Source organism: Vanellus vanellus, assembly GCF_965231255.1.
Source record: "Vanellus vanellus genome assembly, chromosome: 7".
Lineage (NCBI taxonomy): Eukaryota > Metazoa > Chordata > Aves > Charadriiformes > Charadriidae > Vanellus > Vanellus vanellus.
The window spans coordinates 5,444,907-5,472,253 of NC_138912.1; the positions used below are offsets into that span (position 1 = coordinate 5,444,907).

Consider the following 27,347-nt stretch of genomic DNA (forward strand, 5'->3'; position numbering starts at 1 on the left):
TTCTTAGGCAGCAGCAGGCGGTTTTGGTGTTCATCCCTGGGTTCTGCAGCCACGTCTGCGGGGTGGATCCCTGCCAACGTCCTGGTCCCCCACGGAGGGTCACCCTCTGGACCAGGATTCTTAATTTTTCAACCTAATACTGTGTGTTCAGTTGTGCCAAACAGTTCCCTGACTGTATCTATCTCCTTCTGTCTACTGGGTAGGTTTGGAAAGGGGTATTTTCATATTAGTTTTTGATGATGTTTTACATACTATTTACTGTAATTTAAGGACCAGAATTAGTACTGGAAAATTGTTTCCGAGTGTGAACCTGGCGATTCCCTTGCACAGGCAGGCCTTACGCAGAGTCAGTGAGGGATACTTGTCAGGAATTGTAGGATCGAGTCCTTGGTTAGCGGGACTTTCCATATTGAGTTCTCCATGTGCTATGCTGCACTAGCTTGGGTTTTGTTTGTTTTGATTTTATTTTTTTTTTAAAACAACCCACATCCTTATATTATAGGGTGGTGATTAGCATTTTAACTTGCATTAACAGGGAAGTTTGGGAATGAGCTGAAATTTTTCCATAGCTTGACTCTGTTAAGTTCTGTAGTTGCAAAACATTAACTTTGTGGGTTTTTTGTTTTTATTGTAATAGATTATTTTATAGATTTGTTGACTTTTTAACATGCACTATTTATAGTACTCTTAATACAGGCTTATTATTTTGAGACTGAATATTCCAATGAACATGGAAATATTAGACCGAAGATCTTGGTCGATTATCTCGGTTAATACTTAAACCAACTGTGAAGCAGCTCATAGGGAATAATAGTTGGTGTTTCACAGAAACAATGTTTAGATGAAGAGGATTTTGACATAAAATGTTGATTGGCATTTTAACAGAAAACTCTGCTGGAAGACACATTTCAACAGTGTTTCCTAGCAAAATGATCTGTTGCTATTTGTTTCGTTCCAGAACATTTGGGAGGGGGGTATTGCTTGTTTGGTTTTTGTTTCTTTTTGACGAAGGGAATGTAATTTAGAAGTCTTCACTGGCAAGTTTTCTCTTAATTTTAAGCTTTGAAAATCTACAGCAAATGGATGTTCTGCTGCAGGAAATCTATTCCCTGCTGAAGCGTTTTTCATTGAGCAATCTTTGTGTATGTGCTTCTAATTACCTGCTTTGTTAATAATATGTATTTCAGTGTAAAGAGCATATTTTGTATGCAAAAAAATGAAACCTGTTAAGAGTTGTAAAATAAATTTTATTGTGTAGTGAATGTTTTCAGATGACAAGGTTAATTCTGAAATAACTATATCTAGTGTAGTTCATGTTGTGAAGCTTTGCTTTTGTAAGATACAAATAAAATAACACTTTCTAATTAAGTCTCATGTTAATTCTTAATTACATATGCTTCAACAGGTGGAACTGATGAACTTCGCATGACCAGCTGTAGTCTAGATAAGGCACGGGAGGTAAGCTTCCCTTTTGGGAAGAGTGTATTTGTATTTCAGTCTGCTTAAGTTGAAGACGCCTAATTTTAGAGCTGAACCAGGACACACTGTTATTCCTTTCCACTCTTAATCTTGCACACTTGGTGATTTTCTAAATTCTTTGTTTCCTCATACTCCTATTTCCTTATCAAGAGTGCACGTGTGTCTGAAATCAGAGGTTTTATCACAGTAAGGTGGTTGTCGCGGCATATGGAACTTCTGTGTATGTTGTTAGCAACTTTGAAGGCAGCACCAGATGTTAAGTTCTTTTGGACACTGGAGTTAATCCTACACGCGTGTGTATGTGCACGCAACTCTAAAAGCCTTAATTTAACCACCTCTCAAATTTGTTGTTCTTTGCAAAGTTTCTGTCAGGCAAATAAGCAGAGAAGCCAAGAGCCTGATGTAAAAAAGGGACTTTAGAAACTGAAGCAGGACATGGATTAAACCGAGGTGCTGACATCCTGACTTGGCTGTAGTTCATTTTTAACCCACTTCATGCTTGAAATGCTGAACTCCACCTCACTTTGTGTTTTGGTACCTTCCCAGGCATGTGGTCTGTGGAAATGCTCAGCTGCCCCTTTGACAGAGCAGTGCCAGGTCACCGTCCAAGGTGCTTTTCATACTCTCAGCTGCAGGAGGCCCTGGGAGAGCTGATCCAGTTTGAAGGTGGTCCCATTCTAAGCAGGAAACAGGACTAGGTGACTTCTAGGTCTTCTTCCCAGCCTAACTTTTTCTATGATTCTCTGAAATTTAAAATCTAAGGACGGTTTGTCGTTGGCTTGATCTTCAAAGTCAAACATGGTATGCTACACCGCATTTCTCTTCCATAATATGGGGAGAGGAGTTCTCTGGTGGCACAAGCCTCCAGAGAAGGAAGCACCATCTCTTAGTCATTTCCAGCTGTACTGCTGAGGGAGTACTGCATTTTAAACACTCTGGACTCTTAAATAAAACACCAACACTCTCTATGTCATTATTTTAAAATATATTTATTAATCACATTGGTTGCCTTGTGTTGGAATGAAGAAGTTACACTTGTAGCAGGGTCAGAATATTGATTTTGTATGCAAATTTGGTTTTTCAAATTATTTCCTTGCCGCAAGTCTTCCAAAAATTCTGCTTTGAGTTTGTTGAGTTCTTCTGCCAGGCTCTTCATCTCACTTGGGAGTACGTTTTTATCTAAAAGAAAATGAAAACCGAACATTTCGCTTCATGTTTAAAGTCAAAATTTACAGACTGTAGCTCACATTCTACAAATAGCTTTGACCACACTTCTGAAGGCTTCGTCACAGCTGCAGGGTTGGGATTCCTTAACAATTTACCCCAAGGGAATTTCATCAGTTTAGTCTAACGTTGCCAGCTAACACCTAGAATGTGCTACATGTACCTTTGGCGTCCTTCATTGTCTGAGAAATGATACGTCTGCATATCCCGTCAGCCTGATGGACAGTACTAGCTGCACAGATCGCTCGATCCGCTTCCTATCCAGGGTGACCAACAGAAAGGAAGAACACATGCAAACACATTAAATTTGATTTAAGCTGCCATAAACCTCTGAATTACTCTCTGAAAACAAGTAAGGCATTAGCAGCATCTCAGTGATTGGCGCAGTGCAGGCCTGCTCCTTTGAATTTGGAGGTAGGTATGTGTATCTGGGGGACAGCCAGACACAGACGCGTGTGACATTAGAAAGTGAACGTTATTTTCCTCAGTGCGATGTGAGCACTTCAAAAGGCATTCTTTTTACTGCTGCAAAACATATAACAGTGTTCTTAAAGGTAGTTCAGTGGTTTAACTTGATAAGGTGCCAGCAGTACCCATTTCAAATGGGGTTAACTTTTCTGTGTATGCTTTTGCAATCAAGAAATGCAATAGGGATTTCTCAGTTTCTGTCACCACGGGGTTCTGAATCCAGCTCAGGAATAACTCGCTCACTCACTCATTCACCACCAGCTGAAAGAGCTGTGACTGTGAAGACAAGCAGGGCTACCTTTTGCTCAAGGTTTTCCTCGTTTGGCTTCACTGGATTTTCCAAAGCAGTGGCCAGCAAACTGATTATCTGCTCACTAAGAAAACAAACAACAGAGTAAACCACATTAATCAACCAGTTTTCCTGAAGACTGTTCTTTCATTTTGTAATGGCACCTCATGACAGAGACAAAAGCAAGTTTTCGGTTAAATTTATGAGGCAATCAAAATAATCTTTATATAGCAAGTCAGATGAAAAACAATTACAACTATAATGACAGCTGATTATTTCCAGTCTTAATGTTTCAATTTACATAAATTTTCAACAACAGTTTAGAAGTGCAGTTAGTTTTGAGGTTAACTCTGCAAAGACTGATGGCTGTGAGTTCCCAACAACTGGTGTCTGTTGTGTGTAATCGACTGGCTTCCAAAAATCACCATACGGAATATTTTTACATACTGTTTAGATACAGTAAAAAGCTTCTACCTGCCTGCTTCTGAAAACATGCACTCATTGAAAACCCTAGCACCAATCCAGTAACATACTCATCCTCTAAAGTGCAATCAAAACTTTTCAGAATGAGGCTGTTCCGTTCCCAAGCATTTTTCTTGAGATCTGGCATTTCTATTTTTCTCGCCATTAAACGTATTGTCTGGTCAGGTAACGGATGGCTTCTCAGACGATTTCTCTGCAAGCAGCATTCAAGTGGACACTCTAAAAATAACTGGCAGAAGCTCAATGAATCTAAAAGAAAATAAACAGATGTCTTGGTTTCAGCTGGGATAGAGTTAATTTTCCTCCTAGTGATTGCTGTGAATGTCAAAAATACATATTGTTTTAGTTGTTGCTAAGAGATCTTTATACTTTTCAAGGATTTTTTTTTTAGCTTCCCAGAGAAGCCGAGAAGGAGCATTGACAGAATAACAGAATGGCCACTGGAATATTCCCTACCATAGACTCAGTATATAAACAGGGGTTGACCGGGGGGTAGGAATTAATGCTCACTGCTCAGGGTGGGCAGGGCAATCAATTCACCAGGCAGAGAGAGTGACTTGTGTATTTTTTTTACCATTAGTATTATTATTTTTCTTTTCCGTTATTTTTCTATTAAACTGTCTTTATCTCAACCCACGTGTTTTTCTCCCTTTCCCCTCCTTTTCTCCCTGCCCTTCTGGGGGAAGGGGGAGAACTGCGCGAGTGGCTGCTTGGTCCTGGCTGCCGGCTGGGGTTAAGCCATGACAACAATTTAACCTTTAAACTGTTCAAGTAAAAATTTCTGAGAGCAACATGCACAAGGAAGGCTTTACACAAATGAGTAACTTCTACACTAGTTCTCAGCCTGAAAAGAATACAAAACTGAAAAGAATACCAACAATTTTGCCTTCAAGGCTGCTCAAGTAGTAATTTCTGAGATCAACATGCATGAAAAAGGCTTCAAGTGACTTAGCTATTTCTAATAATAAAGTTAACTTGATGCTTACTATACTGCTGGAATCTAGCACTTAAGAATGACAAATGTTCCCCAAGCACACTTAAAAGAAAGGCAGGTGAAGTGCACTGAGTTTCCTACAAAGCTGCAAATGTTGTTATGCGTAGGAAGAAAGAGTGATTACATTTGCGAGCCAGTTGGTACACCTCGTATCTCATGCTCTGGTAATAAAAATTGTCATCCAAGATCAGGTAGAGCGGCCCAGCTGTGGCTGCGGGTGTCTCGGAACGACCGGTCCCGCCGTGACTTTCCTCCGGTGGGAGCAGCCCCTGCCCGCGGCAGCAGGCCAGGAACCGCTCCCAGCCCGGCTGGCCGGCGGCGACGGGGGCGGACAGCGGCTCCCCGGTGACCAACGCCCGCAGGAACCGCTCCAAGCACTGCAGCAGCTCCCGCCGGCTCCGCTTCCAGCGCGGCAGCTGCGGAGGGAGGCAGCAGAGGGGTGAAGGCCCGCGCACCCGCGCCGCTCCCACCCTGCCGCCCTCCCCAGGACCCGCCGCGGCGGCAACATGGCGGCCAGGCCCGGCAGGAGGGCCGCGCCGCGTTGTCTAGCAACGGCGGGCGCCCCACCAGTGACGCTACCGAGCGACGCGCCACGGCTGGCCAATGAGAGCAGAGAGCGCGCCGCACTGACCAATGGGGCCGGCCCCGCCCCCGGCTCGCTGGGTCCGAAGGCCTCCGGCGGGATGAGCTCATCGTAGCTGAGGAGGGCGCAGGCCCAGCCCGGGCGGCGCGGCAGGCGGCGGCGCAGGGCGCGGGCCAGTGTGGACTTGCCGGCCGCCGGCAGCCCGCACAGCACGCATAGCCCCGCCCGGGCGCGTCCACCGCCACCGCCGCCGCCCGGTTGCGCCGCCGTCGCCGCCGCCAGCGCCGCCGGAAGGGGCCGCCGCCGCTAATCCGCTGCTCTGCGCATGCGCGGGGGCCTTCCCCTGGCGGGCGGGGCGGCGGCGGTTTGTCGGGGTTTTATTTTGATAATTGATTCGGTGATGGGTTTCCGTGAGCCCGCCTGCAGCCCGGCAGTGGGGCTTGTCACGGGCATAAAGTCGAGGTACCAGCAAGCGTGCCTGGTGGATCGCGCACTGACCGTGTGATCCCCTCTCCCGCGTACAGATGGATCGGGATCCACAGCTGTGAGTTGCTCTCGTATAGAATTGTCACATAGAGAACGACATTGTCACATATAGAACGACAAAAATCCGTTGCTTTTTTAGTGGAATTGGTTTCTAGCAAGAATCTCGGGCTGTAATAACCAGTAAAACATTAAAACACTGAAGCTGTATAACATGTCCTGATACACCACATCTTCTGTAACGACAGAGATGGGTTGTTTCTTTCGGACCTGGATACACTCTGCAGAGGCCAAGTGTAAGGTCCTGCACTTGGGACAATCTTGCACTGTTGGGACAATCCCAATCCCAAATGCAGGCTGGGCAGAGAATGGATGGAGAACAGCCCTGAGGAGAAGGACTTGGGGGTGTTGGTGGATGAGAAGCTCAACACGAGCTGGCAATGTGTGCTGGCAGCCCAGAAAGCCCCCGGCATCCCGGGCTGAATCTCCAGCAGCGTGGCCAGCAGGGCGAGGGAAGGGATTCTGCCCCTCTACTCTGCTCTCATGAGGCCCCACCTGCAGTGCTGCGTCCAGCTCTGGAGCTCCCAACATAAGAAGGACATGGACCTGTTGGAGCGGGGCCAGAGGAGGCCACAAAGATGATCAGAGGGCTGGAGCACCTCTCCTATGAGGACAGGCTGGGAGAGTTGGGGGTGTTCAGCCTGGAGAAGAGAAGGCTCCGGGGAGACCTTAGAGCCCCTTCCAGTATTTAAAGGGGCTACAGGAAAGCTGGGGAGGGACTCTTGATCAGGGATTGGAGCGATAGGACGAGGGGGAACAGTTTTAAACTGAAAGAGGGGAGATTTAGATTAGCTACTGGGAAGAAGTTCTTTCCTGTGAGGGTGGTGAGCCCCTGGCGCAGGTTGCCCCGAGAAGCTGTGGCTGCCCCATCCCTGGAGGTGTTCACGGCCAGGTTGGACGGGGCTTCATGGGAAGTGTCCCTTCCCATGGCAGGGGGGTTGGAACTGGATGAGCTTTAAGGTCCTTTCCAACCCAAACCATTCTATGATTCCCTTGCTGGTCTCCCTGCTTGAGGTTACTTTTATAAACTACCTGAGCAGGAAGGTAATGCAGTCAGCAGGTAATGAGAGGTGGGATCAGGGTCCCAGTGTCAACTGGGTTGCACTGAAGAGAAGGCTCAGAGCGGGGCACCGGACCTGCCCATGAGCCTGGCATGCAGGGTGCGGCTGTGCTCAGCAGACACTGGGGGAACCCTGGCAGCACACCGCTGAGGGGATGCTCCAGGAGGTAAATGGGCTATGGATTGCCCAAGAGGTCAGTCTACGGTCTCATTTTCACAGCAGCGTATGGCTAGAGGTGAAGAAGTTATGTCTGTAAATAACTGAATTTACTTCTCTGGCCTGCAAGCAAGGCTGCACTTCAGAAGAGTCCTGTTCTCTGATGCTGTTACAGATTTAATCTAGCAAAAGGTGAACTTCAGGCTTCTGTTTTAAAAAAAACCCAAGAGGTGAGGTAGAAGAGGCACAAATAGAGCCAGCAGCAATTAGCAAAATAATGGGATGTTAAAAAATCTGTGTTCAGTGCATGTTAGCATCAAGTCTTTTCCAGATGTACGTGCTTTCAGAAGGCGTTTGGGCTGCACAAGGAGAGGACTGGAGGACTGCAATCTGTAATTTTTTTCAGACCAGTTACTTGTCAGAATTGGTTGAGGGTTCCCAGGAGACTTTTCAGGCAGCTGGTCTAGGTGGGACTGGTGGCCGTTGGGGTCCTGAAGGAACTGCAGGAAACCGGGTTTGTACTGGCTGCCTGAAGTGTGGAAAACACATTTTGTGAAGTATTTAATGACTTGACAACTGGTTCTTTACCATTTTTAAGCAGTTGCTAGCATTTATACACATATTTAACTCTCCCTGCTCCTCCCTCTCCCTAGCAGCATTTACATGTCCCGTTATGCTGTTTTCTATACAGGCAGTAAAACAGCATTTCTCTTCCAAGCATGTAATCTATTTTATCTCATATGATGCTGCATGGAAAGTCCTCCTAAGCAGGACATAAGACATTAGGAACTTCACTTAAAATGATACAGCAATGTAAACCTAGCAAACATGAAGCAAAGAAGGTTTTAAATCCTACAAACCTTGGACCAGGGGAATGCGATACAGTAAAAAAATCAGGACTTGATGTGGCCAGCTGGAAAAGATGTCACAGAAAATCGAGTTAACAGAAAACACAGATTTCAAAGTGTGGCTAATTATCCAGTGGTATTTCAGAACTAATTTTCATTTCCTGTGACATTCTTCATATTCTCTTGCAACATTTTTTTGTGATAATTTTTATTTTGTTTTATCAGAACTAGATCCACAGCCGGGCTAAGAAGCTTCTCTGGTATTTGGCCGCAGAATTCAGAGTTCAATCTTTGGCTGCTCTGCTAAGTAGCAGCCTCTTCCATCCCCTATTATTCACAGACTGTGTTGACAGGGCAGGCAATAAGGCTCATGCTTACCCAAACAGAAATCCTGTCTAACACATTATGGATTATTTTAAATACTAGGAAATTCAGATGGTTTCACTGTGTCAAAAAGCCACAAAGTCATCAGTAACTATATTAGCGCAAAGGCACTGTGTAGTTTGGATTACTGAATGTGAAATAATGCAAGCATGCATCTATCTTACCTGATTATTTCTTGTGTTAAGATTTGGGCCGTTATTTTGCTTCGGTTCCTGCACATTGTTATCCCTGAAATGAAAATCAGATCATCAGGCAAATCCCCATGTGGTTTATCTACCTTCAGGGATGTGGTGTTTTCCAAGGGACGAGGCTACAGCTCACAGATCCGGATTCTGTTTCTGACTCCCCCCTCTTTGTGGCCTTGGCAAATAATTTCAATGTGCTATGCCCCTGTGCCCATGCAATACAATTGTCAATAACAATAGGGAAGTACTGTGTGTTTTGGGAAAAAATGCTTGAGAACTGACAACTGGAGTATCTGGATTAAACTACCTAATAGCAGGGTACCTGCTACTACTATTAGCAGGGAAGTATTTTTCTTTTGGGAGGTATGGAACTCTTTGTATAGATAAATCTGGCTTTAAAACTGTTTAAAACTGGCTTGCTAAATTAATCTGTAGCATGCTCTCAAGTGTTGAAATATGCATTTGTAGTAAGTGAAATACCTGTGTTGTCTTCTACTTTTCCTGCAAAATTTTCTTCTTATTGCATCACGCTTAATTACTGCTAATACAGTAATGATTACTATTGGCAACACAAGGAGAAAAAAAATAAGCAGACCATCCCGAAGTGATGTATCTAGAGAAAAAGAATTGAAATCATGTAAGACAGCAATCTTGTTTAACCTCATATTAAAGCGGTTTTTCAGCTTAAAACACCTTTCTGTTGTAAAAACTACAATCTTCAAATTATTATAGATTAAAACTAGTAACTCCACTGAAATTTATTAAATGCTATGATCAGAAAAGTAGGATTTGGCCTTATGTTATCCCAAGCTCTTTCTGCCTTGTCTACTCCATACATGTATTTTTTCAAGAATTCTAAAGCAGAGAAATTAATTTTTTATTTGTTTACCCACAATTTCTCTGTACATCTTCTTTGCCTTCCTAAGCTATTAATAAATACAAAACATTTTTTCCCTTTCCAAAAATACAAATACAGTAAAATTTGATAAAATATGATTTAATTTTTTGTTTTCCTCACAAAGCTACAGATGATGAATTTAGCTTGTAAACGGAGAGAGGGAAAACATTTTGCATGGTCTCTCAGCATGAAGGACAGCAAAATCTACTCTGTTTTCCCTTTGTAGAATTTCATGGCTCTTTTGTGAGCCAGCTGCTGCTTGCTGCGTGCGTCTCCTTCACCCCTCTCATTTCTGAGACTCCTTCCATACATAAAGGCTGCTGGTTTCATACTTAAGCTATAGTCTCCCTCTATGACACCCACTTTATCAGAACTCTGTTTTAAATACCTCAGTAAGTATCTAAATATCTATTTTAAAATGGAACAGTAATTTATGTATTGCGTTTAATTTCAGCAATTTAATGTATTGCTTTTTATCTCAGACAAAACAGAGGTCAAATTCTCCCCTGGACCAACTTCCTTGCTGTCTGCAAATTTACACATCAGATAAAAATGTTTGTTCTTCAAGTCAGTCCATGACTAAGTGTTCCATGCAGTAGAAAAAAACAGTTGAAAAGAGACTAAAAAACCCCACTGCTATTAGTAGATGATTTTATCAGACACTGGAGGCAAAACAAAGGCCAGTTTCACAGTCCTACCTATGTGAGCTGGACCACTGTCCACACTGCCACCGTAGCCCGACTGGTTACAGAACGGGGGCGCCCATCCAGAATTGCAGTGGCAGTTCCCATTGTTGTTACACACCTACGGTCGATACAACAGGGATTAGTCAAACGAACAACGCCTTTCTGGAAGCAGCCACTTTCAACCTCCAGTATATATTTGGATTACACATTAAGAATTGCATATGGAAACAAGAAGTATTGCATATTATTGCATAGAAATACATGAAGTTTAAATTAGGAGTAAGCTCTCCCTCTCTGTAGCATCCCAAAAAACTGTGTGATACTGATACCAGACGTTCATCCTCTATAGAAGTTAACCTTTGTTTTTGTTTTGTTATTTGCCTGCAATAGATTACAGTCCAAAGAACATCTCAGTTTTACAGCCCGTGGACTCCATTTTGACTTTTCATAGAGAAATATATAAATCAGGAATCACTAGACTGGCCTCCTTAGAGGAATATTTTCCTTTTACAACTTGACAGCTCAGTAACATTAGAAAATTCCCTAGGGAAATTTAGAAGAAATGTCTTTCAATGTTAGTGCTGAGAAGTTTACAGTATACTGGTAACATGAATTACAGATAAAAAAGTGGACTTTCTAAATACAGATCAGAAAAAACCAAAGCCATCTGGCTGGTTATTGCTTTTATGCAGGGATTTTGCGCCTATCTCTGTCTTCCAGAAACAGGGCGAGAAAACACCATGTACTCACCCCGTTATCATTACACTTCTGCTTTACATCACAGCTGTAGCCCAGATGACTTGCATCAACACATTCAAAATTGACACAGGCCTGGAAAAAGTCATTAGTGTCTTTCAAACGCAAAACTTACTTAAAAAAATCCCATCCTTTTATAAATATACTATATAAATGTATATGTTTACAAGTCTACAGCTTTTACTTAAATGTGAAGAAAAAGGGCTGATAGACCATTCAGTACTTCACAGTTTTATAGCTGTATTTGTCTCAGATTTTCTTAAGTCTGTGGATGTATTTTGATGGAGTAATTTGAATAACTCATCATGTAGTTTACTGATTTGTAGCGTCCCAGTTTTTGAAGAGCTAACTAATTGTTTGTATGTATGTATCTGAAAAAGCAGATTTTTTTATTATATTATGGCATACAAATAAGATAACTGTGTAATGCTTTTGAAAGTTAAGAACTTTCCAGTGGGTGGAATATATTCTGTAATTAATGCTGCTGTGATTCATCTTACCTTCTTTTCTCCACAGGCTGTTCCATCGTGAACTTGAACAGGATCAGGGACATCTGATCCTAAGTCAAAGTCAGAAGACCAGCATAAAACCCCAGATGCGTTATTGACAACACTCCAAGCAGGAAGATTTTGAAGACTAACAGACGTGCACTGGAGCTTGCCGCACAGACTATGCCTGTGTTGAACAAATGACACTCAGAGACAAGGTGAACAGAAAAAAAACACAGTATCAGTGCCAATACGCCATCCAGTCAAACTTTTTAGCTTGCATTTCAGGGAAATATTCTTTTAAATCTCATGCTCTGAGAGTTTGTAACAATATATATTTTACATTGAAGATTTTAGGGTTAGCTTTTATTTATTGGTGACTTACTGAACAGGACATTTCTTGTACACTCCACCTGTCATTCCACAGTTTCCAAACCTATCTCCTTTAATATTTGCTTTTTCAAAGCATACATCAGGTGCTTTTCGTGCCCCTGTACAAAAAATAGTGAATCTTAGTAAGCCACTACACTAATTTAAAAATATGAGAAAGAGATATCTGAAATGTCTATTAGGAGATTACATGTCTTTTTACTTTAAATTATGAACATACCTTTTCCATATATAGATTCACATTGTGAATCAAAACTCTGGCATACTCCATAGTAGCAATATGCCTTCGTGTTGTCGCAAGGGTAACCATTCATGATATAAACGTCGTCTGGACAGTAGGCGTTGCTTCCATTGCAGTATTCAGGTAGATCACAGAAATCCATTTTCGATCTGCACTCCGCTCCTGCCACTTTAAACTAGAACCAGAGAGGGATGCCGCCCTACTTTTATTTTGCAACAGTGGAAGTTGCAACATGAAACAATGACAACTGGGAACCTTTTCTGAGGTTAAGGAAGACAAAATTGTTTTTCAGATCAATACCTGACAAATATCCAAAACTTCCCTCAGTTTCCTATGGTGTAGCTATAAAGTTTATGAGCTGAGCCTGCAGAGGACTTGGGTAGATCGTACAAATGTGTACAGAAGTACAAATTAAAAAGCAGCCAACTGCCATAGACTTTGCAGAAGCTCGGTGTTGCAGAATGGAGATCGCTACTACTGAGTCCCCTGATTGCTCCTGCCTCCTACGAGGGGTGACACACAGATGACTTTGCATTTCTACGCTACTGGCCAAGAGTTGTTCGACACAAATTCTCTGCTTACATGCTCTCTACTGGTGAATGCAGTTTGATAATATGAAAATATGTCATAAGTACTATGATAGCTCTTTTCAAACATTAAAAAATACTAGTAAATTGTATCATTTTAGCTTAATTAAACATAGCCTACCTTGCAATTTTTGCAGCACAGTCCTTGAGCGCATTGTGATCCAGGTGTGAGTTTGCAGGTCGCAGCATCACAGCAAGGGTTAGTACATTCCTGAAGCAGCCATGGACAAAGGGACACAATGTTTTCACCTCGCTATATAGCTAGGAAAGTACATCATCAAACCAAGTCCACGGACAAACCAAACTTTAAAATACCGTCTGTCTTGCATGTTCTGAGGTTGACAGCCTTCTGCTCTAACAGAAATCACCATACGGTTTGGCTAAATTTTTTTTACCAGAAGTCATGAGAAAGACATCTGTTTTGATGTGTTGTGGCACAAGGGTTCAGGATAGGTTTACACTTTAAAGGGACACAGAAAGAGGCGGAACACTTTGGTTTTTAAACTTCTTATCATCTCTCCCCTCATCTTATTTTTCCGCTACACCAGCAGTTTGATGCAAATGTTGGTGTCTTTTCATGACTCAGAAGAAGGCCTATATGATGGCACCTGGATTTGCTGCCAGCCTTTTGATGTATTGGTGTCTTTTTTTGTGACAGCTTTATTTTCTAAAAAATGAGTCAATATATCCCATTATTTGAGGGACATTTTGACAACGCAAATATGACCAACAAAAGTAATTCCGTTGTGGGTGAAGATTAAGGGTTACAGTTAGGAAACCTGCAAGTGCTCTATAGACAAGTAGTCTCTTTTATGTAACAGAAATAAAAAAACAGCACAAAACCCAGTGGTGTTTTCACACACACTGCACTGAAATACTCTTCTTTTTTAGCCATTGGCTCAAAGTTCTGTGAAGTCCAGTAGCCCTTAACTGAGTTCGTATCAAAATCAAAGTATGATTTTAGGCTTTTTCTAAAACTGATCTTCGCTTGTAAAAATGTAAATTTACAAGGAAAACTTCTCAGATGTTAATGCAAGTCAGGTATACCAAAAGGCCAGAGTTATACAACAAGTACGATATAATAACAAGTATCATCTAGTTGAATTTCATTCATTCATTACCTGCGGTTTGCCACAGTCACATTCTTCATTGTTATCGACCACATTATTACCACAGACAGGTTCCTTGTAAACATTACTTGTTTGGGGAGGATTTTTAAGGCAGTTTCCACCTCCATTTAGAATAAGGTTCTCAAAATCATCAGCACTACAGCTGCTGAAATTCCTGGATCCACTGGAAAGCATAATTTTTTTTAAATTATAAATATTTTGCTTATAGGAAAAACCAAAACTCATGCCCTTAAAATATTGTCAATCTATAGTAAATACTGTGTTTCATAGCATTAGGAGATCATGAGATACTTAATTTTTACTTTATTTTGCATTGCAGTACAGTATTAGAAATTAAAAATACTATATATAACATAAATGCAAGTACTTTCAGGAGAAAAAGAGATTATCAGATTATCCATTCTGGTGTGCTATATAAAACAGAAATTCCTTAGAAATTTCTTGTCTGTACTGAGTCTAAAAATAATCGATTAAAAAATAATTTCCAGAAAGACATTCACCTTATCTTGGAGTCCCTAAGAACTCAGGAATGCATCTTCTTATAGTAGTTTTGTCTAGTGTTCAACCACCCTTATTTATTAATACAAATGTGGATAAATAAAACAGCGTGATCTTTTTCTCTTAAGGAGAAGCCAAAGAACAAATGAACTTAAAGAAATCTAGGGTGATAGTTTTTGTTTAAATTAACTGTTAAGAGAATCCGCGTGAAGGGGACATGTTTGCACAAACCCAGTGAATATATGTAAAGCATTCTCAGCAGGGTAAAAATAAAAGAAACACTCTATCATTAAAAAAAAATTCCCAAACAATTAAGAAAATCCGAATAAGTTTTTAGGAATGCCACAAATACAGAATTATTGGATTGGAAAACAGGTAACGTTTCAAATAAATTAAAATGATGTCAGGATCCAAGTCAGTGAATTCACCTCTGTGGTTACATTTTTCAAACAACTCCCCATTCACAAAATTTCTTCAAGATTCATGGGAGTTTCACAGCATATAAGCCATAGTCACTGCAGGTAAATAATTATTAAAATAAAATAACTGGAAAACTTACTTATCTGTGCTGTGCATAATATAGGATGCAGGACACCTTTTATCGTCATGTTTCATTCCCAGATTATGCCCCAATTCATGTGCAACTACTGTAGCATGATGTAACACATTGTTATGATTCAACTAATAAAAAGAACCAGTGTTAAAAAAACATAAAACTAAAGACATTACTAAGTTTCTGTCTACTAATTTTTTCAAGCCACAAGTCTCTCAGAGGCTAAATTGTATCGCAAAGCAAAAGCAGCAAGAACAGACAATTTGTCACTGTTTTTTCAGTAGGGCCAGATTCTGCCACTCTTTCTATTCCTTCCATTAGGATCATTTTCTGAATAATAATGCAGTTAATCAGTCATGACACTGGTTTCAACGGAGTCTTCAAAGATGAAAAGACAGAGACTGTTAAAGAATAGAATCTGCCTCTAAGGTTGTCCGTGATGTTATGGCATCTGTATTGTAAGGACAGGAACCTCTGGAGATACTGGAGCTGCCCCAAGGGTGAATGAGAAAAAAATTGTATCTGGCTAATTTTGCCAAATTTTTAACTCTTGACCATTTACAGCCTCATTGTGGAGAATTCCAGACACTTTAGAACAGAGTGCATTATGTTCACTGTCTATCCATGTAAAGAGTCAAAAAATACACATTATTTTGTAGCTGCATTCCCATTCCAAAAACACTGTGGTTATGGACCTTAACGGTACAAGAATGGACTTTTCTCATACAACCTTGAGCTAGCTGAATTACAAAAAGGTGATAAAAAATTATTTCAGGACTAAATCAGCCAAATGGACTGGAACATGCCGAAGAGAGAAATTGGAAAAAACTTTTTTTTTTAATATAAGTATAAAAATATGCACAAGCCTTTACATCAGAAACCCCATGAAAGGCACTGTATCACTCGAAGACCTGAGTGATTTGAGCAAATGGGTCAAGAGATTGCACGTTATTTATTAAGGACGTTCTGGAAGGTACTTCTGTGGAAGCAATGTCTAGCAATAGCAGTAGCTACAACGCTGGGCTGCGTAAATACACAGGGGAAAGCCTCCAATTGTTCGGGTACCTCTTGGTCTCCCTAGCAGCGTATATATGATAGTTTAGTAGCTCCTGTGCTAGTTTCTTCCAATAACCACAACATTATGTACTTACGGTGCTGATTGACCCTCCCTGGACATGTGAGCAAACGGTACCTACAAAAGCCATTCCAATGGATCCACCATAAGAGCTTTTCCCTCTGCAACAAAAGCAGTTTGAAGGTATTGTTGAAAGAAGGGCTGAAAGTTCATGATTCCTACTAAAAGACACTGATGAGTCTGAAACAAATACTGCAAGTCAAAAGTTGGTCTTCTTGAAGTGAAGAAGAAATTTGTCATCGCATCAGGGTTTCACTGTAATAAATAATGAACATCCGAATAACAGAGTTTGAAAATAGTGACCAATCACCTGAATCTGCTGTGTCAGTGCTTCTGTGTTCACAGAATCACATAATCACAGACTGGTTTTGGTTGGAAAGGACCTCTCGAGGTCATCTGGTCCAACCCCCCTGCTCAAGCAGAGCCACCTGGAGTTGATGTTCTCTAAAGAATTCATTACATTTTCTTGACATTTTTCCAGGTTAATACAGTTTGGAAGTTGAGTGAATTTCACTCAGATTATATTGTCATTCATACACAAACCCCAAATCATATACAATAACAACACTGGCAGCATGGCTAATTTTTCCACTTACATTATGAGATGGCTAACATCATTTCGTGATCGTTTAAGAAGGTTTTTCTGTCTCCAAGAAACGAATCTACCCAGTACATCTCCAGCTGAACCATCCATTACAGATATGTGGTTTGTATCTGTCCAGATCTCTAATCCAACCAAAACAACCTGGATGTTTAATGCTCTGTACATCTGAAAAAAAAATATAATGCTAATCAGTGTCCATCACTCTGTTTCAACTGAATTATGGAAGTCACTACTTACTGTAAGTTACTTGCTGTAAACATTAAGCTAGACATAACTTTAGTTTCTTTGAATAACTAACAGTTTGATGTGAAGAAAAAACACATGACTGAAGGCAATATCTACTTCATGCAGGTACCTAAACACGTGTCTTTCAGTTGGAGAAGTTGGAAAACCCACTTTCATTCATTTCCTTAGCTAATTGTCTTGAGAAATTGGGAACAGATGATCAGAGAGATTATGGAATTGTTCACAGAGTGCTGACAGTTTGCTTAATAAAAAAGAACTACATACATGAGAAATACCCTTCCTGGAAACGTAAAACCTACTGGAGACCTCATGTTCCTGGAACAGCCAAAATTTGGGAGCACAGATAATTGGTTTAAAAACGTCTTGCATCTCTACCTCTGTCTATACCTCTGTAAGACTTGTGCATAGATTCATGAGGTGCCTTAAATGTGTTACAAACTGCTGTATACCTTCCAAATATAGTTTCAAAACATAATTGTTCAGATTTACTGCATTAGCTGTTCTTTTGAAAACTATGATAAAGTAGAAAACTACTGAATCTCAGCAACTTGTCTGACGTACCCCGTCAACGTAATTAATCAGCTCAACTGTTTCCTTTTGTACCGCAGCAGGATCAGATTTCTTCATCAAAAACTGTAAAATACCATGTAAGAACATCAGAGAAAAAAATTTAATGGTTTAATATAATAAAATGTATGTAGCATTGGATGAAGTCATTACCCTGTTGTTATCCACAACCACAAATAATTCCACGTAGCTTTTCTGTGGCAGGACAGCTCGCTTCTTCTGCAAATTAGAGAGCACGATAAGTTAACATAATGACTAACGAGTTCAAGTTTTTTTCACTTATCTTTCTCATGATTTTCATTTTGTGGATTTAGAAAGCAATTACCTATTTTTTAATGTGGCCTATCAATTTGCCTTAGATTTTCAGATAAATGCCTGTATGTCAGTAATTCACTTCTGCTCAGACACTGGGACGCATGAGCTGAATGGCAGCTTCACGCCTTTCACATCATACCCACAGCTGTCTTGGGCAGAGCTCTGCTCTTCTGCTAAAGGACTGCTTCAAGTTATGTTAAATTCCCATTGTGCTGTTCTTCTGTTTCAGGATTTCTTTAGCAGTACTTGCACCAGTTTGGGGGTCCATGAAAATAGGAGTTTTCCCAACAAGGGAGCGGCCTGCCAGATCAAACCCACCTGCAGTGATACCATGGCCAAAGCAAGAGCTCCGGGAGATCCTTGGCTGCTGGGACAGACTGAGGAGAAGGCTTGGACTCAAGAGAGAAACAGAAAGGTATTTACCCGCAAAAGCTTTTCCCTGCTAGAGGTACTGTTTGATAAAAACTCATATTTCGCAGACTGCTTCACAAACATCTCGTGATGAAGGCTGCCATTCAGCACACCACATTGGAAGGGGATATCCTGCATATCTTCTAACTGGTAAAACACATGTTCAGATGTCCTGGATGTATTGAGCGGCTCTATTCCATACCACTTGCCACCAATGTAGAGAATTCCTCTAATAATCATAGAAGAATGAAAAATTATTCCACAGTCTTTCCCTCAGGGTTATGACTAGGTGAGTGAATGACAGCTGGATACTTAAAAACTAGAACTGTTCATACCACTATGTTGAAATAAATTATTATATTAAATTATATTATTATATAAGGGGTAAGTTCAAATGCCCAACAGGATCTCAAAAGACAAAATAGAACTTAGTTAAAATACTCCATCAAACACAAGTGTGGACTCCTCGAATCAGTCAGTGGGAAAGCCAAATTGTTACCAAATGGGTCTGGATTGTGGGTACAGAGTTGATGCAAAGGATCACTTTTAGTCCTTATCTCTAGTCCCACTCCAAGCCCCATGCAGTTAAAGTAATCTAGCATTTTAGAAAAAGATATCCTCTAAGACAGAAAGAGAGGCTAAAAGCAATCACCAGGGTGTTTATGAGGGCAACAGCATTATTGCGCTGCTGGGGGCACCTAAGTGTAAAGATTTTGCATTTGCCCATGGCTCAGAAACATCTGGTATGTGCCCATTTGCTGTACCAGAATCTTTCAGAAGCTGTTATCTTGTTCTCCAGAATCTCAAAACTATATTTAGAACAAGAATTATCTAGTTTATATCTTGTGAAAGAAGATCCTCAAAGAGATAAGTACAAGGTAACCAAAGGATTTGAGTCTGTGTAAGTTTGCAGAACAGCCCAAATGAAATATCCGTCCTGCTTAGTGAGATCTGGCATTACCTGAAATACCAGTATGTTGAGTATTCTTCATGCCAGAAAATCCCAGGAAAAGTTATTATTTATTGTGAGTGGCATCTCACTGTGAACTATACATGAAATAAATGTGGGTGAACTTAATCCCATTTGCCTTTTCCTGCTTGTGGAAAAAAGGTCAAACTAAACAAGGCTACTACAACCAACAAGTATTTCCGAAGTGCAGCTAAAGTGCCAAGCTCAGTGAACACAGGAGAGCATTGACACACTCTAAGCACATTCTGAATATTTGCACAATTTGCTGTGCATGCCATCTCATTTTGCCAACTCACATGGACTGATTCTGTGGGGAGAACACCACCTTTTATGCATCTATCTGGCCCCTTTATGTTTCTCAAATAAATGTAATTTTCTTGTATTTGAAACGCAAAAAAAAATGTTTCAAATTTGGTGAGAACTTTTTCCACAGAAATGTTTTTTCTTTTGACATACGCCCATTCATAAGACAGAATTGTTTGCAGAAGTGCGTTACGTTTAGTAAAAGCTTCATCAGTGTTTCTTCAAGAGAGGTACCTCTGTCAAGAGATTCGGGTCAAGTAATAGAGGCCTCAGTTCACGCCCATGTTCTGCCCATATTTGGATTATGCTCTCTTTCTCATGTTATCTTTTTCTGTGAAGGAATTTTGTAAAACGGGAAAAAAAGTGGTAGTTGAGGGAAGATATAAAACCTCTAGAGTTTCAGCTTCATCAAAAGGCAAAATATAAAAAAAATTGCAAGATGGAATGGTGTTTTCTCTCCAGCTGTATGATGAATAGCAACTCGTTTTTAGTGTTTTGCTTTGGTACTGCACAATGAATTATCCTGAAGTAAAGAGCAAGAGGTAATACCTAAGGCCATCGCATGTGCTAAGAGCAAGCATTGAGTCAGCTATTCCGTCAACAGTGCCATGATAATAACAGTGAGTCTGAAATGTAACAAAACCACATAATTAATGACAAAATAAGGTTGTTGCCTTCAAATGCAAACTTATTTTCTACCCAACCCTTTTATTTGCATAACCTTAAGGCTGGCTGTTACAAATTTACAGTTCCCTATTCTAAAAGTAGTCCCAGCCTTCTTGGAGTAAAATATTGCTTGATGTGACTACCTACCATAGCATTTGGTCCCTTGGTTCTAGAAAACAACCAGCTTTTTAGTTTAACCCATCCCCATCTTTTTGCAAAATCTTTTAAGCTACATTGCTCATCCTGTTCTTAAACAGACTCCTCTCAAAGGCTCATCTGAGATCTCCCATGCACAACACACCCAATTAAGTCTCACTGAGCTCACGTGCAGTTGAAAGTTGAAATTAAGTTCAAAAGTATTTATAAGGCTCGTTTGTTACAGGACCTAAAAACTATAGAGCTTTGATGCTGCCATTGTAACTTTAATTGCATAATATGCAAAGGCGACCTAATTGGGTAGCTCAAATTCAGTCTTGGCATAATCTCCTGTCATCTCCTTTTGCACCTTGGAAAACAGTGATGCTGTGTCACCATAAACAGCCCACTCCCTCAGAAGACATAGAACGTTACGTTTCGTGTCAGTGGTAACTGTTAAACAGAAATGCTACAAATGTGAAAATTCACAAAAGCCTCTTTCCCAGCAAATATATTTTTCTTCTCTAGATAATTTATGTGCATCACTCGCATTTTCCCCTCCAATGCCAAAAATGTAGCCAATTTTCGCTGTCCTATTATACAGAATTAATGGTTGTGCATTCACTTTTGCTTTGAAAATATATTTAGATGCATACACATCCTTGTTGTCATCCTCAGTTCTATCGAGTTGTTAGTATGGCTTCAATTCATAAAGCTTGGCTTCCCTGGTTTGAGGAAACTCTTACACAAAAGGGGAATTTTATTACATACAATACCTTGTTTTTTGATTGTGTTGCCTCCAGTTTCCCGTTTTCCCCATATGTATATAGCATAAAGTCTTCGCTAACAAGCTTTCTGGAAACAAAAATAAACTACTGCTCTTTTAACAGTCTATACAACAAGAAATAAGTGAGGAATCCTAGTAAGTACTACATTCTCTTAGCAGCACACTCATCCTGAATTATTATTATTAAAACTCATGCGTATGAAACAAAATACCTCAAAAATGAGCTGCATTATTTGGAAAATAAGTTATTTGGAAATATTTTAACTAAAATATCCATAGGGTAGTACCTGAGCAGACTATTTTATATCAAGGCCTGGACTGCTACAGGCTCCGGAATGAGGAACAATAGTAACAGGCAAATTTCTTCATGTACAACGCAGCTAATAACCCTCCTCTACCCACTCCTAAAGAGCTAACAGTGAGCTGAATTCTAATTTTCCATAAGGTTTTTTCTGAAATCTACTATCGTGGTGGTGCTAATAAAAAAATAATCAAAATAAGTTTCTGCACAACTAGAAAAAAATATTATTCCTTCTATTTGCAAGCTAGCACCACAACAGAGACATTGTTTAACAGCCATTTTGTAATTACTACAATCTGCCATTTAAATAGTTTCTTCTGATTTTTTTTCAGCATAAAAATACTTGTCTGTATTTTATAGTCTGCATACTATATGCAACTAAATCCCAAGATGGCATGGTTTCTTAGAACACTCTATCACATACTTATTTTTCTTCAGTTTTAGGAGGTATGTTCCATTTCTGGTTTTAATTGAGTAAGAAAGATTATCATCTGAATGCTCCTGAAAACAGAACAAAAGATATCACTTAATTAGGTGATTTTCTACTTGGTTGTGTCAGTTCCATGTTTTCTTTGACAACAGAAGTCCAAGTACTATATATGTCTTAAGTATTTACCAGATTTACAAAACACACATTCCTAACCCTCATGCCTTTCAAAATCTCAGCAGCATATTCTATGTTCTTTCCTATGCAAAGTTTAAATTCTACTAAGCTATACATTTTCATGCAGAAGACAGAATGGAAAAGTACACAAACTATAGAAGAAATTAAATGTCTGCCATTAGAGATTTGTAGAGGGAATGCAGAAGATATAAAGCCTACGGAAAAATGAAGATGTAAAATTTGTGTTATTAAAAGAACAAAAAGTGTTAGTAAAGCTAGACCTAGACTACGACGCTATAGTTCTATAGGAACAGACGATCCTCAGATGCTAGCGGCGAGGAGTTAGATACAGCTTGGATGAAGGTGGCCAGACTTGGTTCCCCAAGAAGGGCACAGCCCACGTATGCACTCTTTGCCCAACTACCACATCATGTTTTGTGACACTCCTTATGTAAATCATCAGCAGCCGGACGAATGACTCACAGATTCTTCCTTCCTTAATTGGATTGCACAAAGATGACTAATGCTATTCCATTAACAGTTACTTCAGTAATGGAACCTGATATCTGGAACAAAGCTAAGTTACCTCAGAACTGAAGAATTAAGGCTCAGATCTTGCTCTTTTAACTCATTCATTTAACCTGTGCAACTCTGTGGACCATTTCTACAACGTGAGCATCAGCTCACTTAGGTGCTACATGGTTGAAATCCTCTGGTTATCCAAAGACCAGATACAATAAGAAAAAGAACATGTACAGCATGGACACTAGTTCAAGTTTGAGTTCAACATCTAATCTGACTTGGACGAAATTGAAATATTCTTCCTGTTCCTTCCCACTTCTGTCTTACAAGGCTGTTAGCAGGACTAGAAGTTTGAAAGGTGTTAACTTACAGTGAAATCACAGACTTTGTGGCAACAAATTTACTCAAAACTAGTTGAAAACACGAAGAATCTGAAGAGAGAGTGCGAGGCACGTTTCTTCACAAAAATAATCTCTATATACCATACATTGTGTGCATGTGTGTGTAATAGAGGACAGTATTTTGAAAAACAGCAACATCAGAAGAAAAAGTCAGATAGACTAACAAACCTTGTGAAAAAATGAGTGATGTTTCTCTTTGTCTGTCAGACTTCGAGGAATAATTATTTCTAATGTAGAAAGTCTGGATGTCTGTTCAGAAGATACACCTAAAAATAAAGTTTGACATTTCTAAAGAATCAGGATAAGTAAGACATTATGTTGGCATCTGCACAGTGGCGATTGCCGAAAGACCTTTCTGATCCAGCCATAAATGGAGAAAGAGTAATTTCACCAGTACGAGACCTGACTGCCCATGCCCAGTTTAGTCTATTCTGCCTCTGCCAGACAGAAATCAACGTTTTCATTCATGGCCAACTTAGTCTTAATTTCTGAGTGTTTAAACTAAATATAGGTGGCCTCATATATTTATTTTCAACATACAGATGTATTTTCAATGTGCAGAAATGCTGTTTTGACTGTATTCAAGGTTAATGACTACACCACCCCAAACACAGCTGATGTAAAGTGCTAAAAACTGCAAATTTGAGGAAAAGTTTTCTTAAACAGGTTGTCCAAAACTGGCTGGCAATCTTGGCTTTAACTCTTGGTCTTATTCACATTATAAACTGGGATAATAGCTCAATTTTTTCTCATTCCTTCATATAGACAATACCAAACCAAATTAATTATTGTTTGAAATTAAAAATCCCTCAACCAATATGACAATAACGTAAGAGAATACCAAGAACAAGACAAAAAATTAAAACATCCCTTCCTGTATCCACTGCATACTTTGATAGTGATGAAGAAATAGTTTAGGAATGGTCAAACCGATATAAAAAAAGTAACTTCAGATTAAAGCTGGGGTGTTCTGGAACACACAAAGAAAAACTATCAAATAATTTAAACATAATCTCAATTCTCGCATTCTCACATATTCTGGCTTATTAACTTTGTCTATCATTTTTTAAACATTTTGTCTTCCATGACCTACACTTTTAACCTCTGGTTAACATCTCAAATAGAATTAAGTTCCTTCAAGCTTTGTGAAATCATCTTATCGGTGGCAGGAGGACTCTGAGGATTTGTAAATCTTCAGCGGGGCTCTCTAGGAGTGGCTGCTGGACGTGTAGTACAATTATTTTGAATGGTGGATCCAACTGTGCCAGGATGTTTCAGAACTTGCTAGACAGAGAACTGGAAAATACTGTATCTCCAGAAGAATAAATTCAGTCCCTTAATACACTGGGGAATGTTTTTTACTGGTTACAGAGCCATTTGCTACGGTATCACCTTCTAGCTACTGTTAGGTCCTGCACTTGCTTATCTTCTCCCCCTTGCTCTTGCCTCTAGTCCTTCTGTCCTTTCCTTGATTAAATCAATTCCCCTTCAGCTCTCTCCTTCCATTTAAATCCCTTTATTCCTATTCCTTTCCTTATTGCCCTGAACGAGGAATACTTACGGTTGTCCTCTGGATAAAATTCTGCCACCTGCTGTGTGCATAATCTTGGTTCACCACCCTGCCTCCTGTCATTGCCTAATGCTGCAGTTTGTTTGTTCCAGTGACAGTCAAACCTTTGCAAAAGGTTTGTAGCCTTTTACATTATATCAGAATTATCTCCAGAACATCTTTAGCTTCCTGCATTAGCATGATAGGAAGTCTGATGAATATCTGGTTTCAGGTGCCTTTTACATTATATCAGAATTATCTCCAGAACATCTTTAGCTTCCTGCATTAGCATGATAGGAAGTCTGATGAATATCTGGTTTCAGGTAAACAGTTTTATAAAGACAAAACCAATCTCCAGTAACTTTTTAAAAATTGGCTAAACTTGGATTCCTCTTCCTTTGTCTTGCCTGCCTATCAGTCTGGTTTGAGTATTCACTTTGGTCAACACAGACACAAACAATGCTTTTAAACAGGTTACAGAATCAACAATAACATGAGTTTTGACAATGAAAATAGATTCTTCCTTCTTAAATTGTTCTTTCATAAGGAAACAAATATATTTCTTCTCATTTATAGAAGCACAAAGTCTCCCTCAGCCTCCCACGTTTCTGTGAAAGGAATTCGTAACTTGAAAGATGCCACAGAATCACCCATTCAAAGCGAGTAGGAGGATTCTTCAGTGTAATGATGATCTCTACCTATTAGATAACATCAGGATTTTTAAAAGCTAGGTGCAGGTAGCATATGTTTAACATTAAAGACTGTTCTTGCAATCAAAATGTGGAAGTTGCTATTAGCAAACAGGTCTGCAAAGAATATCGGCACTCAATATTTATTTCTGACTTCATTCTCCATCTCCAATAATTCTATTATCTAAATCACAAAATCCATTCTGTTTCGTGAGCTAAGTGTATGTTGACCTAGCAGTGGAAAGGCAGTTCTAACAATTTAAATTTTGACACCTGAAAGCAGGAAACCATCTTTAATGCATGTTGTAAAAATATCACTTTCCAATAAATATTTCAGGTGTTACATCTAAATCAAAAATGTGAAGCCAAATCATAAATGGAAATGAGTTAATGAAGAACTACACCAAAACTGTAGGAATTTCCCTCACATTACTGAAGATTGAAATATATTTCTCCAGTCTTTACTGTCGATGAGAATGACAGTAACTGCAGTTGTCACAACCAGTGTTGTGTATGGAAGATGATTTATTTACATACCTGCTACGTCCTGGAGAAAAAAAAAAAAAAACAACACAAAGAGCTCAACTATAAAAAGAAACTTTTATTCTTGAACACGATTTTCTCAATTAGCAGATCAGCTAATAGCCTAATAGCTGAGGAGAGCAGTGACTCGATTTGAAAGGCATGCATCATTATGATCAGGACCAAAGAGGACAAGAAGACTTGGAGAAACTTTCTGAACGCGTAACAAAAACTGAAAGCTTACCTTTTATCCAAAAAGGTTTTCCAGTTAAAGTTAGTCCAAACGCGAAGAAAAATAGGCTGTGTTTTAACATGACTAGATTTCCTGGAGAAACTACTACAGTGTCTGAACAGACACTGTGTGCCTGGCTGTTAGCTACTCTACGCAGGAGAACTAGACGAACGAGAAGTGTCTGCTCCAAAGGTAAACAACAGAAAAAGCACTCCGATACTTCATCTCTGCTAAGGAAACGGGAAGTAAAATTCAATCCATTAGGCTTGCAAAAAAACTGGTTAGACAGCTCAACGCAAATAAAAAGCAGCACATTCTTAAATGCTGATTGGAGAAAGAGCACTAACCCATGCCAGGACCAAACTGGTTTATTTTAAAGGACTTTGATACCACAGTGAGATCATATGATGTTAGAAACATAAAGTATTGCTACCGACGGATACAATGTTTAGGATGTTTATACTGGCTATTGTCAGCTCAGTAAAAAAACCTAGTATAAACCAGTCGACTCTTCAAAATTTCAGCTTGTTCTTTGTTTTCCATTTTTTCATCTTTACTTTAAAAATATCAAAAATACAATGCATATGAACACATAGAAGTCCCACAAACACATGGAAATCCCCAAAACAGGGATTTTACCCAGCCACTTCTATGTTAAAGATAATTCTCCTCACCAAAAGTCTGTAATTTTGTGCAGTTCATCACTCTTTCAGGATCAGAATAATCTTCCGAGGTGTCATGCAACCACACTGTCACCAAAACCAGAAACGAAATGTTTCCAAAACTGGATGAATTTGCAACGCATTTCAGAAGTATCAGGCACATTTAGAAACTCAAAAAGGAGACTGATACGACACACTTTTTTATGCTAAAACATTTACATTAATTAATTTAATGAATTCATTAATTAAAACGGAGCAAATCCATTTTTCCATTGCTAGTAAATCACACGAAACAATGGCTTAAGTGAAAAAAAAAGGAGAGATGCCAAGTGCATTTGTAATATTAGCTTGTACAGAGCCTGTTCAAGTCCATGTTCCTATTTTCACAGACCTAATTAACCCTCCTCAGCCGAACACCAAGTGGAAGAACTTGATACCCATGTTCCCTGGGTTTACGCCTGTGCCGCAGCATCAGGAGCAGCTTTCCCTGACTCCAGGAGCTGGGATCCTACTGAAAATTAAATGAACCCAATCTTTTATTTATAGTCTGTCCCCTATGTGGTACATGATTAGCATGCACTCCGAAAGAGAGAATTGCATGGCTCCCAATATTGCTATTTCGTCAAGTGCCGTAGCACTGACATGCTTTTAATGCTTTTCCACCTCTCCAAGGGAGCTTTGTTTTATTAGAAAAAGGACATGGACCTGTCGGAGCAGGTCCAGAGGAGGCCATGAAGATGATCAGAGGGCTGGAGCACCTCTCCTATGAGGACAGGCTGAGAGAGTTGGGGTTGTTCAGCCT

The 27,347-nt window shown here is 39.9% G+C and overlaps 2 protein-coding genes across 2 annotated transcripts; both read right to left on the minus strand.

Annotated features, from left to right (window-relative positions):
- Positions 1–2,452: 2,452 nt before the first annotated feature.
- On the minus strand, positions 2,453–5,973 carry PSTK (phosphoseryl-tRNA kinase; the record flags this gene model as incomplete). The annotated part of the gene is made up of 7 exons (XM_082486391.1): positions 2,453–2,658; positions 2,867–2,960; positions 3,470–3,545; positions 3,994–4,192; positions 5,062–5,353; positions 5,569–5,826; positions 5,941–5,973. The coding sequence occupies 7 exons, from the start codon at positions 5,971–5,973 to the stop codon at positions 2,453–2,455; spliced, it is 1,158 nt and encodes a 385-aa protein (XP_082342517.1).
- A 1,669-nt stretch (positions 5,974–7,642) lies between these two features.
- Positions 7,643–25,965, minus strand: LOC309674532 (disintegrin and metalloproteinase domain-containing protein 9-like; the record flags this gene model as incomplete). Its single annotated transcript, XM_082486597.1, has 22 exons — positions 7,643–7,805; positions 8,137–8,193; positions 8,677–8,740; positions 9,178–9,310; positions 10,294–10,399; positions 11,032–11,112; positions 11,538–11,712; positions 11,911–12,016; positions 12,136–12,331; positions 12,865–12,954; positions 13,865–14,036; positions 14,931–15,052; positions 16,076–16,160; positions 16,656–16,828; positions 17,471–17,542; positions 17,630–17,695; positions 18,215–18,431; positions 20,025–20,101; positions 21,053–21,131; positions 21,789–21,865; positions 23,060–23,157; positions 25,896–25,965. The coding sequence occupies 22 exons, from the start codon at positions 25,963–25,965 to the stop codon at positions 7,731–7,733; spliced, it is 2,391 nt and encodes a 796-aa protein (XP_082342723.1). The 3' UTR covers positions 7,643–7,730.
- Between the last annotated feature and the right edge of the window lie 1,382 nt (positions 25,966–27,347).